This window comes from Parus major, chromosome 2 (genome assembly GCF_001522545.3).
Source record: "Parus major isolate Abel chromosome 2, Parus_major1.1, whole genome shotgun sequence".
Taxonomy (NCBI): Eukaryota; Metazoa; Chordata; class Aves; order Passeriformes; family Paridae; genus Parus; species Parus major.
In genome coordinates this window covers 137,738,776-137,753,597 of record NC_031769.1, presented here as the reverse complement: position 1 = coordinate 137,753,597, position 14,822 = coordinate 137,738,776, and the positions used below count along the sequence as shown (strand labels likewise).

The 14,822-nt window shown below is 40.7% G+C and overlaps 1 protein-coding gene and 1 long non-coding RNA gene across 10 annotated transcripts in view; one reads left to right on the top strand and one right to left on the bottom strand.

The window, feature by feature from the left end:
- ENPP2 (ectonucleotide pyrophosphatase/phosphodiesterase 2) overlaps positions 1–8,005 on the top strand; it is a 56,502-nt gene extending 48,497 nt beyond the window's left edge. For 6 of the 7 annotated variants that reach the window (XM_015619271.1, XM_015619270.2, XM_015619268.2 and 3 more), the window contains 3 exons: positions 1,919–2,051; positions 2,620–2,776; positions 7,389–8,005. In XM_015619271.1, coding sequence (XP_015474757.1) covers positions 1,919–2,051; positions 2,620–2,776; positions 7,389–7,559 — 461 coding nt within the window. In that variant the 3' untranslated portion in view covers positions 7,560–8,005. The remainder of the gene's footprint in view (positions 1–1,918; positions 2,052–2,619; positions 2,777–7,388) is intronic. The other variant, XM_015619275.3, reaches the window with a different exon arrangement.
- Positions 8,006–9,633: 1,628 nt separating this feature from the next.
- On the bottom strand, positions 9,634–13,144 carry LOC107200578. Of its 3 annotated transcripts, none has more exons than XR_004496232.1 (4): positions 13,046–13,144; positions 12,684–12,799; positions 12,091–12,206; positions 9,634–11,702 (listed from the first exon to the last, which is right to left on the bottom strand). It is a non-coding gene; the product is annotated as an uncharacterized LOC107200578 (long non-coding RNA). The 3 variants fall into 3 exon arrangements; XR_004496233.1 differs by having other exon boundaries at positions 12,684–12,754; XR_004496231.1 differs by lacking the exon at positions 13,046–13,144 and having other exon boundaries at positions 12,684–13,039.
- Positions 13,145–14,822: the final 1,678 nt, after the last annotated feature.

Sequence of the window (14,822 nt, the reverse complement as noted above, 5' to 3'; positions counted from 1 at the left end):
TCTCTAGTCTTGCCAAGAGGTAGGAAAACCATCAGGCTATTCTGGTGGCATTTTTGGTTTGGCGGGGATTGACAAGCCTTGGAAGAATCTCAAGAGCCTGTTGTGAGATTTCCAATTCAGATTTTAGGCCAGAGAGGTTTGGATAAACATCAAAGTCTATGGGAGTCTTTTTCTTTTTAACCAGAAAAGAGTGTTTTTAACTGAAAAACCTCTGTGTAGGACCAAGTAGTGATGTTTGCTGGAAATTTGAGCAAAAGCATTTGACTGATTAAAGAGTGAAAAATTATTGGGGATTTCCCACTCCTGAATCACTTCATAAAAATACTCTTAATGCTAATATTAATCTAAGTATTTGGCTGAAATGCTAATCACAGGAGAACAACCCACCTCTAGCAGCTCATTTTGTCTAGTGGCCTTCTTCATCAAGTGTGGGTGAAGGATTCCTTACAAAAAATTTCTGGTACTAATGTCATTCCTGGGGAATTACAAACTACTCCATGTGTGCAGGTTGCAGTGCTGAGAGTCAAGTATAAGCTCATTACATGGATCTTACTCCATAACAGGTTAAATAGGAGGTGGCAGTGTTATGTTGCACTGGCTTTGGTGGTAATGCTGGCTGCAGAGGCCACCCCTCCTCTGCTTTGTGTTTATAATTCACTGTCCCATCCCATTCCCACTGGCAATAATTCTGTGTCCACCTTTTCCATTGTGAGATTGGCTTAAGCAGCTCCTGCTTTGCTGGAGCTCCAAAAATGATACCCCTGGGCTGGCCCCTCATTGCCCTGGCGTTGCTCTGTATGTGGTTGCAGTGGGAAGTGGAGCTAGGATCTGATTTAGATACAAAATTTAGGCAGTGAGGCAAGAGGGAATCTTTGCTTTTTAGACTGATTGTATTATTAAGGCATATGCACTGGAGGGGTGAGCAGCTGGAGGAGTGGTATTGCCAAGTTACTAGGCTGAGGTTCTTGTTAGACCGCTGCTGGTGGGGCCCTGGGCATCAGCCCCAGCTGGGACTGCATGTGACACTGAGCAATCTTAGAACAAGGTGCACAAGGGGGCTTTCCAAAGCTGTCCTTGCTACCAGCTCCAGGGAAACATGGACTTAATGGTCTGAGCTGGCAAGACAAGTGTTAGTCTTGCAAGTCTGACAAGTTTTGTTTACCCACACTGCTGTAGGTTAAAATAAGGAGGAAAAGAAGAACTAAAAGTATGATATCACTGGAGGTTCGAGGACATGGTGGGAGAAAGTGTATCATGCTGTTTCCAAAGTTGCTGTTATGACGTGACTTTGGTCATCCTTGATGGCACTTAGTTTAAAAGTTAAACGTTTTGTATTGAAGGAGAATTTAACTGAATGAATACAACCTTTGTATTTCTCTTTGTTTTAAAATGTTTGGTTTTAGCTTTTAATTATGGTACTTTATCCTTTTAAGGACGAATAAAAACTCCCAAAATGCACCACCCCTGCATAGTTCCCTGTAAGTAGATAACAAAGATGAAGGCAGTGTTTAAAGAGATATCAAAAACATGTAAATAGCTGTTTCTACAGCTTGGTGAAGGAACAGCAGAATCTCTGTGCAAGATCTATTGCAATGCCAGCCTGGGAGTGGTACCATGTATTTCTTTTATCACTGGTTGGAGAAAAAAATCAAGAGAACAAAGTCTGAATAGGCTTTATTGACAAAACTGAATGAAGCTGCAGTAACTCTGTAATACTTAGTCTTTGATTTCTCCTACTGTCATATGAATAATATTGTCTGGATTTTTATCTTCAGAAAGAAAAAACTTTATAATTTTGACATGTTTTGACTTATCCAAATGTTGGTATGTTGTGAGGTTTTTTTTTGTTTTTTTTTTGGCTTGGGGTTTTGTTATTACTTTTGGTTGATTTGTTGTTTTGGGTTTTTTATCACCACAGAGGTATGGAACTATTTCCAAAGGATTTTGGTGAAGAGATATGCTACTGAACGAAATGGAGTCAATGTTATAAGTGGACCAATCTTTGACTATGACTATGATGGTTTACATGACACACCCGACAAAATAAAACAGTAAGAGTTTGTCTGTACACTGGTTTGCTGTTGCTTCTCTTAATGATGACTTTATCTTAAACAATTAATTACCTGCACATTATTTAATTTTTTTGTGAGGAGACATAATTTTCTAGCTCTTTCTAAAGTTACTGGGACTTAATGCTCATGTAGGTAGGACAGTAGTAAAAATAAGGAAATTATAATTCAGCAGTTAATTGCTCACCTTTACTTTGAAATTTTCATCCTTGAGACGAAGTTGAATTCGGTTCCACATAGTCTATTGTCTCTAAAATTCTCCAGAACTTAAGAGTTGTGCTGTTGAGTTACATGCTCAAGTCTTTTGTTAATTCAGTAATGCATTCTCTGTGTTTCTGAACTGAAGAAGCCTTTCAGCACTGCATGAGGTATTTCTGTAGCACAATGTGTGCTAATTGGATGCTCACTTTCGATAGTGTTCAGGAATCAAACACATCTCAACAATGTATGTGTGTCCTTACACGTAGGAAAGGAAAGACCATGTTGTTTGTGTAACCTTCTTCCCGACAAGTTCACCCTTTGTGGATAAATATTTGCTCTATTCCCCCAGGTTTGTGGAAGGCAGTGCAATCCCTGTTCCAACACATTACTATGCCATCATAACCAGCTGCTTAGATTTCACTCAGCCAGCCGACAAGTGTGATGGACCACTTTCTGTTCTCTCATACATCCTTCCGCACCGGCCTGACAATGACGAGAGCTGCAACGTAAGTTTGGTTGCACTACTGCAGCCCTGTGGTAAACATGTCCCTGTGAAAACCCATTACTATTAGAGGCAATTGTTCACTAATGCCTTGAAAAGGAAGCACAGGGTAGTGCCTCTGTTAAGAGTCATTAACTCATTAGACAAAAGCACTCCTCCACGATAGCAGTAGAAATACGGATCTATTACTGCACCTAAAATTGTCTGAAAGAACTGACATACTGTAGGTTGCCAGTATTGTTTTTTGCCTGTAGGATTTTACATTTTGTCAGTGTAACTTCAGAGCAGACTGGGGGGAGGCTGTATGTATAAACATACTGTGCTGGCAGCCAGCCTGATATTTTTATGGAGGTCAGTTTCCATTTTCAGGTACAATGCAATCTGTCTGCTACGGCAGTCTGGGTGCATCAGTCAGCATGATTACGTCCAACCCACACAGTATTAAAAGTATATACTATAACCTGCCAAGGGTAGAATGCCAACTCTTGCTGTTTCCAGAACACCTTGATTCAAGGGAAAAGTTTGGCTTCTTATTACAGAGATGGCCAAATACCCTTCTAGTATATTTTCTATCTGCCCTTAGGATGCAAGATCATCTGCTGTAAGAATCTTGGTGAAGGCTTTGGTCTGGTCAGCACTGCAGAAAGTGCACACTTGGCAGCTGATTGTGTGGCAGGAGGTTGGGTCCCCCGTGGGCTCTGGCACTCCACGAGGACAGCAGAGCTCCCAGGCAGCTGTATTTAGACTTGTCCTTCCGCCTGAACTTGTTCTCCCATTACACAGCTGTGTGGATTCCTGCACACAGACACTTCACTATAGACTGCCAGGAGACTGTTTCCTGAATGAACGCATTAATGTTATAAATTTTGTACTGGCAAAAAAAGTTAAGACTCCTATTCCAACTACAGGCAGAAATAAGTCATTCCAGCTCTGAGCACAACTGACCTTGAACACTGTTTCTTTTTCATTCATCAAGCATTGCTTGCTTTCAGGGCCCACTTTTCAAACCCATGCTTTTGGAGCAGTATCCCTTTCTCTCGAGCAGGTCTGGCTTTCCCCTGTTTGGATCGCAACTGTTTTGGGCAGAGATGTCTTCCACCAGAAGTCTCAGAAACTTCTACATATAGTGCATTGTGGCTTTTCCCTGGACTGCTTTTCTCAGAATCAAGATCCAGTTAGTGATCTGGAAATTACTATTTTGGCAGTTATTAGTGTCTCTGGCCTTATAACTCTGCCCATATGTAATTTTATGACAAAGTAATTTATTTTTTCCTCTTTATATTGTGTGTAATAGTTCTCTTAAATTGCTGAAATCTTTTTTATGAGCTCTTTATGATAATGGTCTCTTCCAGTCTTTGATTTCTTATATTTCAAACCAGGCTCCTTTTCTCTGTAGGTCATGCTACTTGTAAATACATACAGTGTATGTATTTACAGTTTGAGAGGAACTTCAGTACTTCTGCAAGGTCATTAGCAGATATTGGTCCATGCCTTTTGTATAGCAAAGAACCACTCCAAAATGTGGAAATGAAAATACAGTTAGGCAAATTTTTGCCATTGAAATATATCATCAGCCTTACTTTTGCACATGGTATTCCATCTTATTTCTTCAAAGAACTGATTGCACAAAACCTCACCATACTTCGTGGATGAAATGCATGAGATACTGTAGGAATTTTACCTTAACCTCTCCACCATTTTCTTTTAAGAGCTGCAGAAATATTAGCTTTCCCTCTGCTCTGCTCTAGCTGTACACACATTCTCTTCACACAGCCGTTAAAGAACACCACTACTCTTCTCATCTGAATTTATTCCTTTTCTAAACTGTGTTTATTCATGGTGAGGTTATGCCCATTTATTCTTGTGTCAACATTTTTCTGTCTTAAATAGCCCCTCTCTGGGATTTACCCTAGAGATGATTTATGATGATTCTCAAGGCAAATAACTTCTCCCTATTCCTGGAAGACCCAGGATCTTTTTTGCTCTTGTAAGAGAGGATGAGACTGTTGGTAGACTTCCTATGCATGTCATCCAGTCCCATCTTTTTTTTCACCTGGATCATGAATGAGATTAAGCACTGAAGCTTAGATCTCAAAATGAAAAGGGTTTTCTTTCTGGACACAACTCCCCTGATATAATTTGTTTTTTCCATAGCTGTGTTACAATGGTGGCTCACATTTGTGCACAACTGGTACACTCAGGTCCTTCTCTTCTGTCTGCCAATTTGGATAACCAAATTTCGTGCTGTCCTGGGAGCTCCTGTATCTGTATCCTGCTATTCCAGTCTTCCTCTGCATTGACAGCAGTTCCCAACTGTTGAGGTTTTTGCTAGAAACTAATGACCTTGGTACAAGAAGTGTGTGTGAAAACATTACAAAAAATCCTTTCTAAGACCGAAGTTGAAGGAACCCTAGAAACTACTAGAAAATTCCTCCAGGACACTGCTTTCTCTTCCAGCAAAACATTTAAATTTATTCTCATAAGTGAGTTCCTCATCTACATGTCCACATGCACCATATTCAGCTTTCCAGCTGATATTCAGAAAGATTCTTGTACAGAATATCTGGTATTTTTTCCACTGGATTTTGTGTTAGCCTCCTAACTGATCACTTATTCCTATTTATCTCCATGTTTTCAATTGTTACTTTTTCCTTCTAAAACTCTCCTTATTTTTGAGGTGAGACTAAGCACTACAGCTGGAGAAAACTGTCATTTTAAATGTATACGCTTCATTCATTGTTATGTGGTAATGTAACACTGTGTTAGTTGATAGTGATATTTAAAATCCTTGCTTCTAGGCCTTAGGTTTCATGGGCCAGTTGTGGACTGGAAAAAATAAACATAGATCAGTTATTGATTTTCTGGAATAATGCAAATGCTGTCATGCTGGCCTAGGTTAAACAAGCCTCCCCATCCTATGACTCATTCATGTTGGAGGTCTTTTGCAGACTGCTTGTATTCAAAAAAAGTGAGCTTTGTAGCTCGTTCATAACTTCCTTTTGAGCTCTGCAAATTTCCTGCTCAGAAAAAAAAGGCTTGAAGAAAGCAAAAATGTCACAGTGGCTGCATTTGCACTAACAACCCTACGGAGGCCTGTTTGCAGATTCCTGATTGCCAGGCTGAAGCAGGGGCTTCCCACAGCCACAGGCTGCCAGGTGGCATCCTTGGAGCAAGGCACTGCAGGCAGAGGGGAGTGAGCAGGACACACTCCCTCCTCTTCCCTCTTAATTTGCATCTTTCTTTTCTTGTTCTAGACCTGGTTGTGATCCTCAGGTTGTTAGTGAAACGGCCAGGAAAGCTGGTTTGGGGCTGAGAGCTTTGAGCCAGGCAGGAGCTGCCTTGGGTCATGGACACTTGCTTTAGAGCAGCCAGCTGTGACCAGTCTGGGACTTGGTGTCCTCTCTGTGCAAACAATCACGCTCACCCTCCTGCCTTCTGTCGGATGACCCACTTCCAGTCTGTGGCTCAACTACTGCACTGGATAGGCTCTGGCATTGCTGGAATTTAGTCTTCATCCATGAGAGGATCATTTGGTAGGAGAACATTGCTGAGGCAGTCACAAAAGGGTTAATTTCCAGGAATAGGCCCAGAAATACTTTTTACCAGCAAAATTTCCAAGTTATACACATGAAGTCTGAATACCTGAGATACAGCCCACTGTTCCTTTCTTCCCTAGCAGTGGTGTAGTTTCCAGCCAGAGGGACCAAAGGGGGAAAAGTCCTGTTTGCTTTGTCCTTTTCCCACGTCTGCTCCCCACTGTGCTGTGCCCTGGGTGCAGTGCTCATGGCACATGTTGCTGGGCCAGTTAAGGCACACAAACAGCCTTACAACAAGTCACTGCAGTGTTTTGCAGGGCTGATTTTCTGATGTGTTCGCCAGTTACCTTCGTTTGTGGGTGACTCCAACATGTGCTGGTGCTGGCACAAGGCATGAAGCAGCAGCTGTCCCCTAAGAGAACCTGACCCAAATCACTCTGGCAGCATAACCTTTCTGATTTTTTTTTCTTTGTCTCAGGAAATTATTGGTACAATACTTTTTTCTGTCAGTGAATAATATGTATGTTCCAATCACAAGAGTTTTTAGGTACCTACATAAACCATTGTCCCAACTGTGTAATAAATTGTAAAGGTCCCCTAAAAAATAAAATGTTTATTTTATTTAAGATTAAAATATTACTCTGTTAGATGATGTGACCATCAATCAATAATAATGTGTAGGCGTAGAATTCAAAGCCAAACAGCCTAGAGTCTGGGCTTTGGTAATTCAAAAGTAATTGATATGGAGTTCTTTCTGTGAGAGAAAAAAACATGAAGTGACCAGTGGATCTTCTGAAAAACCTATGGCAGTTTTTCTGAAGCAACTGCAACTTGAGGCTAGTTTTTTCTAGATGATTATGGTATTTGTGTCCATCCCATCATAAAATGGGTACTGTAAGATTAGTCTTGTGTGTTAAATGTCAAATTTATTTTCTTGTATCTCATTTACCTTATTCATTCTTGAATAAGTTGCAGAGAGTCTTCAAATTTTGACCAAATGTGTAGACATGTTGCATTTGCTTTTGGAGATGATATTTGACAAGACTTGTTATAAAACTTCTTTATTTTTTTTTTCCCCAGAGCTCAGAGGATGAATCAAAGTGGGTTGAAGATCTTCTTAAGATGCACACTGCACGTGTTCGTGACATAGAACAGCTCACTAGCTTGGACTTCTTCCGAAAGACCAGTCGCAGCTACACAGAAATCCTCTCCCTAAAGACATACCTGCATACATTTGAAAGTGAAATTTAGCTTTCTAACCTTACTCAGTGCATCCTTTTATCAACTGGTGTATATTTTTATATTGTTTTTATATTTATTAATTTGAAGCCAGGACATTAAAAATATTAGTATTTTAATCCTGTATCAAATCTTAAACATTAAACCTTTGTGTCATTTGTTTTGTTTCTCTAATGTTTAATATAGGTATGTCTCTTGGTTGATTTAGTAGTGCTTGTAATACTGCATTTTGAGTCCTTACTCTGAGCTTTTAAGTGGTGCTGCAAGGTTTGATGCGTGCATCAAGGAAATATTAATTTCTCATGCTCCTTTACCACACTTGTAGTCCTGTACTGTGTATCAAAAAACTGAACATGTAAAATTACACTCATTTACTGATAACTGTGTGACAGACATATTTAAACACTATAGACAAATAGCATCTTAAATATAATAAACCACACATTCAGTTTTTTTAATGTGTTTTGATTTCCTTTCGCAGAGATGTCGAGAGGGGCTTGTGGGCAGCTGAGTGCTGACAGATCTCTTACTGGGTAGAGCCCTTCTCTAGAGCTTAGGCTTGCTGGTAAGAGGATTGCCAGGGGCCCAGGTGCCCTGCCCTGGTACTCAGCAATGAGACAAAAAAATAGACACCCTCAGCAGTCATTGCTGGTTAGGTTTTGTGTTATAGGGGAAGAGCTGGGAGGGGAGGATGCTTGCTGTCATGAGCTAGCAGGGGTACTTCATGCCTGAGGCCACTTGGTCCTGCTCCAGAACTGTGGAAAGGATTCAGGGTGATAACATCTGTTATCACTGGTAGGGCTGTGTCACACCCCTTCTCTACCACAGCTGCTCTGGGCTGGTCCCTGGGAATACCTGCTCCATGATCCTTTGCATTGACTTTGGGGGAAATTGAAAACAGACAGATGTTGAAGGAAGTGACACTACTTAACATGCAGCACTTTTAGCTGGGAGGAGAAAATCTGATTTTTATCCTCTTGTCCTAAAGGATAGAGCTTGAGATGTGTTCCTCCAGTCTGAGTCTGAGGTTTAATGTCAGCCCTTGTTCTCAGAGGAAACCCCCAGGTCTGATGCCACACGTGTATCTTGTGGTACAGTGAACTCCATACAGTGCACGTGATTTAGAGCCATCACCTTCTTGGTCCAGTGAGTCAAGACTCTGTTTGCTACTTTGGTGCAGTAACAGTCTCATAATCCTGGCAAACCCCTTCAAGTGTCACAGGGCAGAGTCCTGAGACCATGGAATAGACACTGTTGTGTGCTGGTATCTGGATAATGGCTTGATTTGGCTTGGACAGGTTTTATAGAAGATGTAAGTTATGGAGCATTAGTGTACATAGCTGATGTAAAGAGAAATTATTGTTTAGAATGCCTTTGAGGCTGAACCCGCTAATGACACTATTGTAAATGCTACATTTGGGCTTGCAGATTTCCCTTTCCCTACAAAAGTTGTTTGTGTCTATTTTCTCCTTGAGGATTGCAACTGCTGAAGGAAAGAGGGAGTGGCTGGAAAGCATCTCAGCCATCTACACAGATGAGTAGCCAGGGTCTCCTAAGTAAAATTAATCTAGCACAACAGCAACTTACATCCTGTAGCATCCATCTAAGAGAAAGCAGTAAACTGGAATTAATCATGTTAACAGAGATAATAAAGTTCTTGTGACCAGACAAAAAAAAATATTATTCTAGGTGCCAAATTCTGTTTAATTTAGAAAAGCACAAAACTTGAATAATTTATAATACCTCCAAAATGTTAGGATGGAAATTCTAATAACTGCACAAAGCTACGGGAAACATCCTATTCTTGCAACTTAAAAATTGTCTCTTGTGGTTGTCTGGTAGCACAGAAATATTTTCCTGTAAGCTTTCAACAGGGCTTCTTGCCATGATAAACTTTATGTTCTTACATGTACTACAAAGGGTATTTCCTTTGGATTTAAAAGAGCTTTCTCTTAAGACCTAATTCCTTCAACATGACCTTTAGTGATGATTTAATGTGGTGGTTCATAAACTAAACTGAAGACCAGCACTGCTGTTTTGCTTTGACATTAATCTGTTGCTCTGTTTGTTTGGGTTTTTAATCAAATTGAACAAATTATGTAATTCTTTTATCTTCTCCCAAAATAACATGAAATTTATACCAAAGGAACATTTAAGCTCTGAAAAATAATCTTGTGTTCAGAGAAGTTTGTTTCTGAAATGTAATTAGTGATTGAAAATGATTGGGAGAGACAGTTTAGCTCTTGGTTTCACTAAAGAATGGTGATTATTGTGTAGGGAAACATCATTTTTTTGACTGAGTTTATTACTGTGACTAGTAAATACAAGTAATTTACTTCTGTCCTACCTACTTCTCTTCAGCCTTTGGTTCCATGCACTTGCATGGTATTGGTGTTTTATTTTACCGCATTAATAGAAATAACTGAGCTGAGAAATACTTGTGGTGACTTCTGCACATGGCATGGGGTACTTTTCCCATTGAAAGATGCCTTATTAACACAGTAGCTCTAAAGCCTTGTAAATCTCTCTGAGCAACATGACCTCTGCAGGAACAACACGTATTTTAAAGGAAACTTGTAATTTGCCCTTGGTAATCTTCAGGGTGAATGTTAGCTTGGGGCAGACGGAAGGAACCCTTCTGCTTTCCAATCCTGTTTGACCATTTTGAAGACATGAAATACCACTTGTTTCTGTTACATGTTGCCTTTTCTTGATATTTTTCTGGCTTCAGCAAAAGGCCCACTGAGGAGAATGAGCATTGAATTTTTCTGTTGAGCAAACACTATTTTTGAGGATTTGGGAGTTACTGTTTGCACTTGGTGATATGAGTTTGAGGCATGTTCAGTGGGTTAGAGGCAGTTCAGTGCCACAACAACAAAAGCCGTGGTTTCCTGCACACCTAGCAAAGTCCTTTTGCTCTGGGAAATATCCTTCAGATGTAGTTATGCAACTAGAATAACCCTGCTACAGGAAACTGTTACTTTTTTTAACCCCTTTTCCACAGTCACATATCCTTAATAGATAAGCACTGAAGGCAGGTCAAGTAACCTGACCAACAGAATGGTCATGATGGCAAAATTATAACAAAAGTCCCCATCCTGTTCAGACAGTACGAGTGTACTTAATGACTTATGAATTTGTTCTGTCCTGGTCAGCCAACAGCTTGATTAGATAGAGACTTTCTCCATGTCCAGCCTTTAGCCTCTTTATGGGGTTAGGTACAATATTCAACTGGTTTTGCACTTTTTTGAATATTGGTTCTGTTTTGCTAACAGCAAATCAGTTTGCATTGTGCTATAAAGCAATTTCATCTCCAGACGAACAAGAAAATGAAAGGATTTAATTGTCAGGTCTGTGCCATCTTGTGAAGGTTGTTCCAGAGTTCACAGGGATTTAGTGTGAGTAATAACCATGTGTAATTAGGTCAATCTTGCTGTGTCCCTGGAGGCTGCTCCATAGCAGTCCTGCCATGATCCCTTGCTTCTCAGTGCTTTATATGCAAATAGTTGGTCAGCTGAATGTGTGAAGATTTTAAGACTTTACAAATGAAAGTGCACATGCATGGCAGGTTTATGAAGCCCCTGTTTCCCTTGCATTTGGTTTCTTCCTATACATCAGTCTGTCAGGTACAAGAGGTGACATAACTCTAATTCCTGCACATAGCCAGGAAGCAAAAACCTTTTCAGGAAAGCTGAAGGAGGTTCCCTCTGAAGGTCTTGCTAGTTGCAGGAGAGAACAGGAACTTGAGCAGTACCTGTCTTCGACAGTGCAGGACCTGACCTGAAAGACAAAAAATTGTAGCAGCAGGAACTGATGTTCCAGCAATCCTTCCCTTCCGTCTCACATCCGCATCAAACATCTTTAATTACCTTTACATTTGTATTAGAATTCTGTGCACATTTCTGCAGGAGACAGAGGAGATACTGCTTGCAGTGCAATAGAGAAAATTTCCCCTTAATACTTTTTTTTTAAAAACCTGCAAGCCCCTACCAACAGAGGGGCAAATTCTCTTGTTCTGCCTTGTGAGAGAGGTGTACAACCAGGCTTTCCCAGAGCAGAGGAGGGAGTGGGTGTTGCAGAGCTGCCACTTCATCTCTTTTCCAGTATGGTGCTCTTCCAGTGAGTTTGGCACTTACGGCAGCCAGGTTTATTCTGCTGGTTTGGCACAGAGAGACAAATGATACTTCACAACACATCTGGGAGGCTGATGTTACCACAGGCATGGATGAAACTGTGTCATGGAGAGGTTGGACAGTCTGTTTAAGAGCATGCATATAGTATGGCCTGTAAAGCTGGTCACAGTGCTCCTGTGTGGGGCTTAATATGTGACACTTTGAAATAATTTCTGATAGTGCTATCACTGATGGGAGAGAACAAATTAAGTTTTGTAAAGCAAAACCTTCAGAATCTTGTGGCTGAAATAAAATTTGAATACAGGGCAAGAGAAGCAAAACTCTCTTCCTTTGGGAGCAATAAATAATGCTGAATTGTTTTGCTATCAATCCCATGCATCAAAATGCTTTTGGTAGCCCTGGTTCCTTACCAGAGTCCTGTAGCCCAGAGAACTGCCACAGTACCTGTCTGTGGTCCTAGTCCAGGCTGGTTTTTGACTACTTTCAATTTCCCATACTGGAGTCTCAGACCACAGTTGCACTTGACCTAAGAGACATGGTATAGTCATGAAAATATAAGTATAACCTGACCAGAATAGACCTGCCAGTGAATGATTAATACGACATTAACTGTACATCTTCCAAATGAGGGAAATGTGTTTGAAATGTTTAAAGTTCAGCCCTTGTTCAAGAGAGGAGAAAAAAAAGGTTTTTTAAACATTGTGGAAAAATACCTAATCTCGTTTCTTTGCACTTGTTGTGTAAATACAAGATAAGAGCAGTATTCCCAAGGTTACTGCAAACAGCCTGTCACTACAGAGTACAAACTAACATTCACTAGAATGTATGTTGACATAAAAAGCAGCATTGCTGCAGTCAGCTGCGGTAAAAAAACCCACAGGTTTCTTTCCCTTCACAAGTCAAGAGTTTGGGACATAACTTATTCAGACCTGCCCTCACAAAGGAAAATCCCTGCCCTGCTTACAGCATGCATGGTATGTGCACAGTTGTTGTGGAGCCTTACCTTACTGCGTTACCTTATCTGTTGTTTTCTAAACACGGTAGGGAAAGGCATGGAGGTCACCCAGGTTTCATCTGTGGTTTCACCATGGAGACATCAGCAGGCAAAGAAGTTAGTAACTGTGGATTAGCACAGCTGTAACTGATTGACCCTTAAACTGGAATTTACTAGAAGAGAGGTGGGATTATTTGGCATCATAAACCATCAACAGAAAAGGATTAAATCCTTTTCAGGGGACATTTTCCTGAGTTTTCTTTTTCCTGGCTATGTGTAACAAGCAGGGAATTATTTCTTCTTCTCTACGTGGAGGACTAATATATCAGAAGAGGTTAGATGGAAAGGGAACAGGAACATTGTACACCCACCAAATTAATCTCCAGCCCCAGTCCCCTTCTGGCAGCATCTCCTGGACCTTCAACCTGTTCAACCTCTTCTGTGTTCACTTCTGAAGTGGGAAACTTCTCTTATCTCCTTACACAGCAAATTTTTTTTCTGTTGACCTTCCTGTTTTATTTCAGCTTTGATCTGTTAATCATCTGCAAATAGCTTTAGTGTTAGCCTACCAGCTCTGTCAGGTCTTACACACTTCTGAAGAGAAGAGGATGTGGAAGATCCTGATATATCCCCATTTTCCTTTCCAGTGCAATTAAAATCCAGGGCCAGTTTTACAGATAAAAACCCTCTTCAGAGTATTTAATCTGGTGGCCATTACCCAGGTATGTGTCTTTGTCTGAAGGCATTTAATGCCACTGAGGGTAGAATGCCAAAGCTCTGATGAACCCGAACTTCTCCAGACAGGCCATGACTGACTAGATCATTACTAACAACAGAGAAATTTAACTATTCATAATGTCATTATTTTCTTTTCAGGGACTAGAACGTTCAGACCCAATCCACATGAGCCAGATTTCAGGTTCTATCTCAGCACTGACTGTGACAGATCACCTCTGCTCACTGAGCACACTTTCACCTAACCACCTCTCTAGGACATTGCTGATGGCTGTAGTTTCACTTGCTCTCTGCTGGATGCACATTGTCATTTGTACCTGTAGTCTTTTCCATGTTTCTAGTTGGCTTTTGGGATGTTTTGGGTGCATGGACATGGTGTTCTGGGTTGACAGTAACCACATCTTCTTCTTTCTCCTCCATTGCAGTGCCACATGAACAGTTGTCTCTGCTTCCCCATGGTCACCAGCCCCTTGCTGAATTCGGGATTGTAGTACATTTACTGTACACCTCTGCAGAGCCAAGAGACAAAGACAGAAGGAAACAGGTCCCAGATGATGTGTTATCTTCTCCTGGGCTGTATCTAACCTGCCAGGGCTGCAGCTGGGGCAGATGTGAACAGTCTTTTCCCATATGATAAGCACTGAATCCCCAAGTATTATTTGTAGGGAAGGAAAAAAAAAATAAAAAAAAAAATTCTAGGAATGTCCTTACTGGTAATGCCAGAAGAAACACTGCTGTTTGAGGATCTAACAACTGACATTTTTACGATGATCCTTTTAAGGCAGTAGAGAAAAAATAAGTTTGTATAAAAGTAAAATAGTTATTTTTGTTTCCCTTCTTTGTTTAAGAAAAAAGCCTTTATATGCAGCATGTTCAGCTGGGCTTGTAAATGCCCATATTGAACTAAGAGCTCACCTCCGTGGCTTCCACCTTCTGTGCCTTATCATGTAATTCTTACCTTTCTCAAAAGGTTTCCATATGCATTCATGAAACCTTGGAGCCCTCCTGTGGTCAAAATCATGAGCTATTCTTCCAGTTGTAACCCAAAATCCGATGCAGTCAATTCCATTTTAAATTTTATCTTTGGAATATTCATTGAGAAAAGTTCAATCAGTTAAGGAAGGAAAAAGTTTAGATAGTTTCCTGAGCTTTTACATAAGTCAATCTCATTACATCTCGCCCCCCTTGGCCCTTATTTGATGCTGCCCACATTTCTTTGCCAAGGTTGAGGTATTGCCTGACAATCTGCCTGTTACTTCATCTTTCTTCCCTCCAACTCCTCCTCCCTATTTGCTGTTCTTTGTGGGCTTCTCCCTTTCTGCTCTGATCTAGTCAGGCTCTCATCATCAGTTTGTCTCAGAATCCTCCAGCTGTGCATTAAATAATGCCATCAACACAAATTCCAAGTTTACT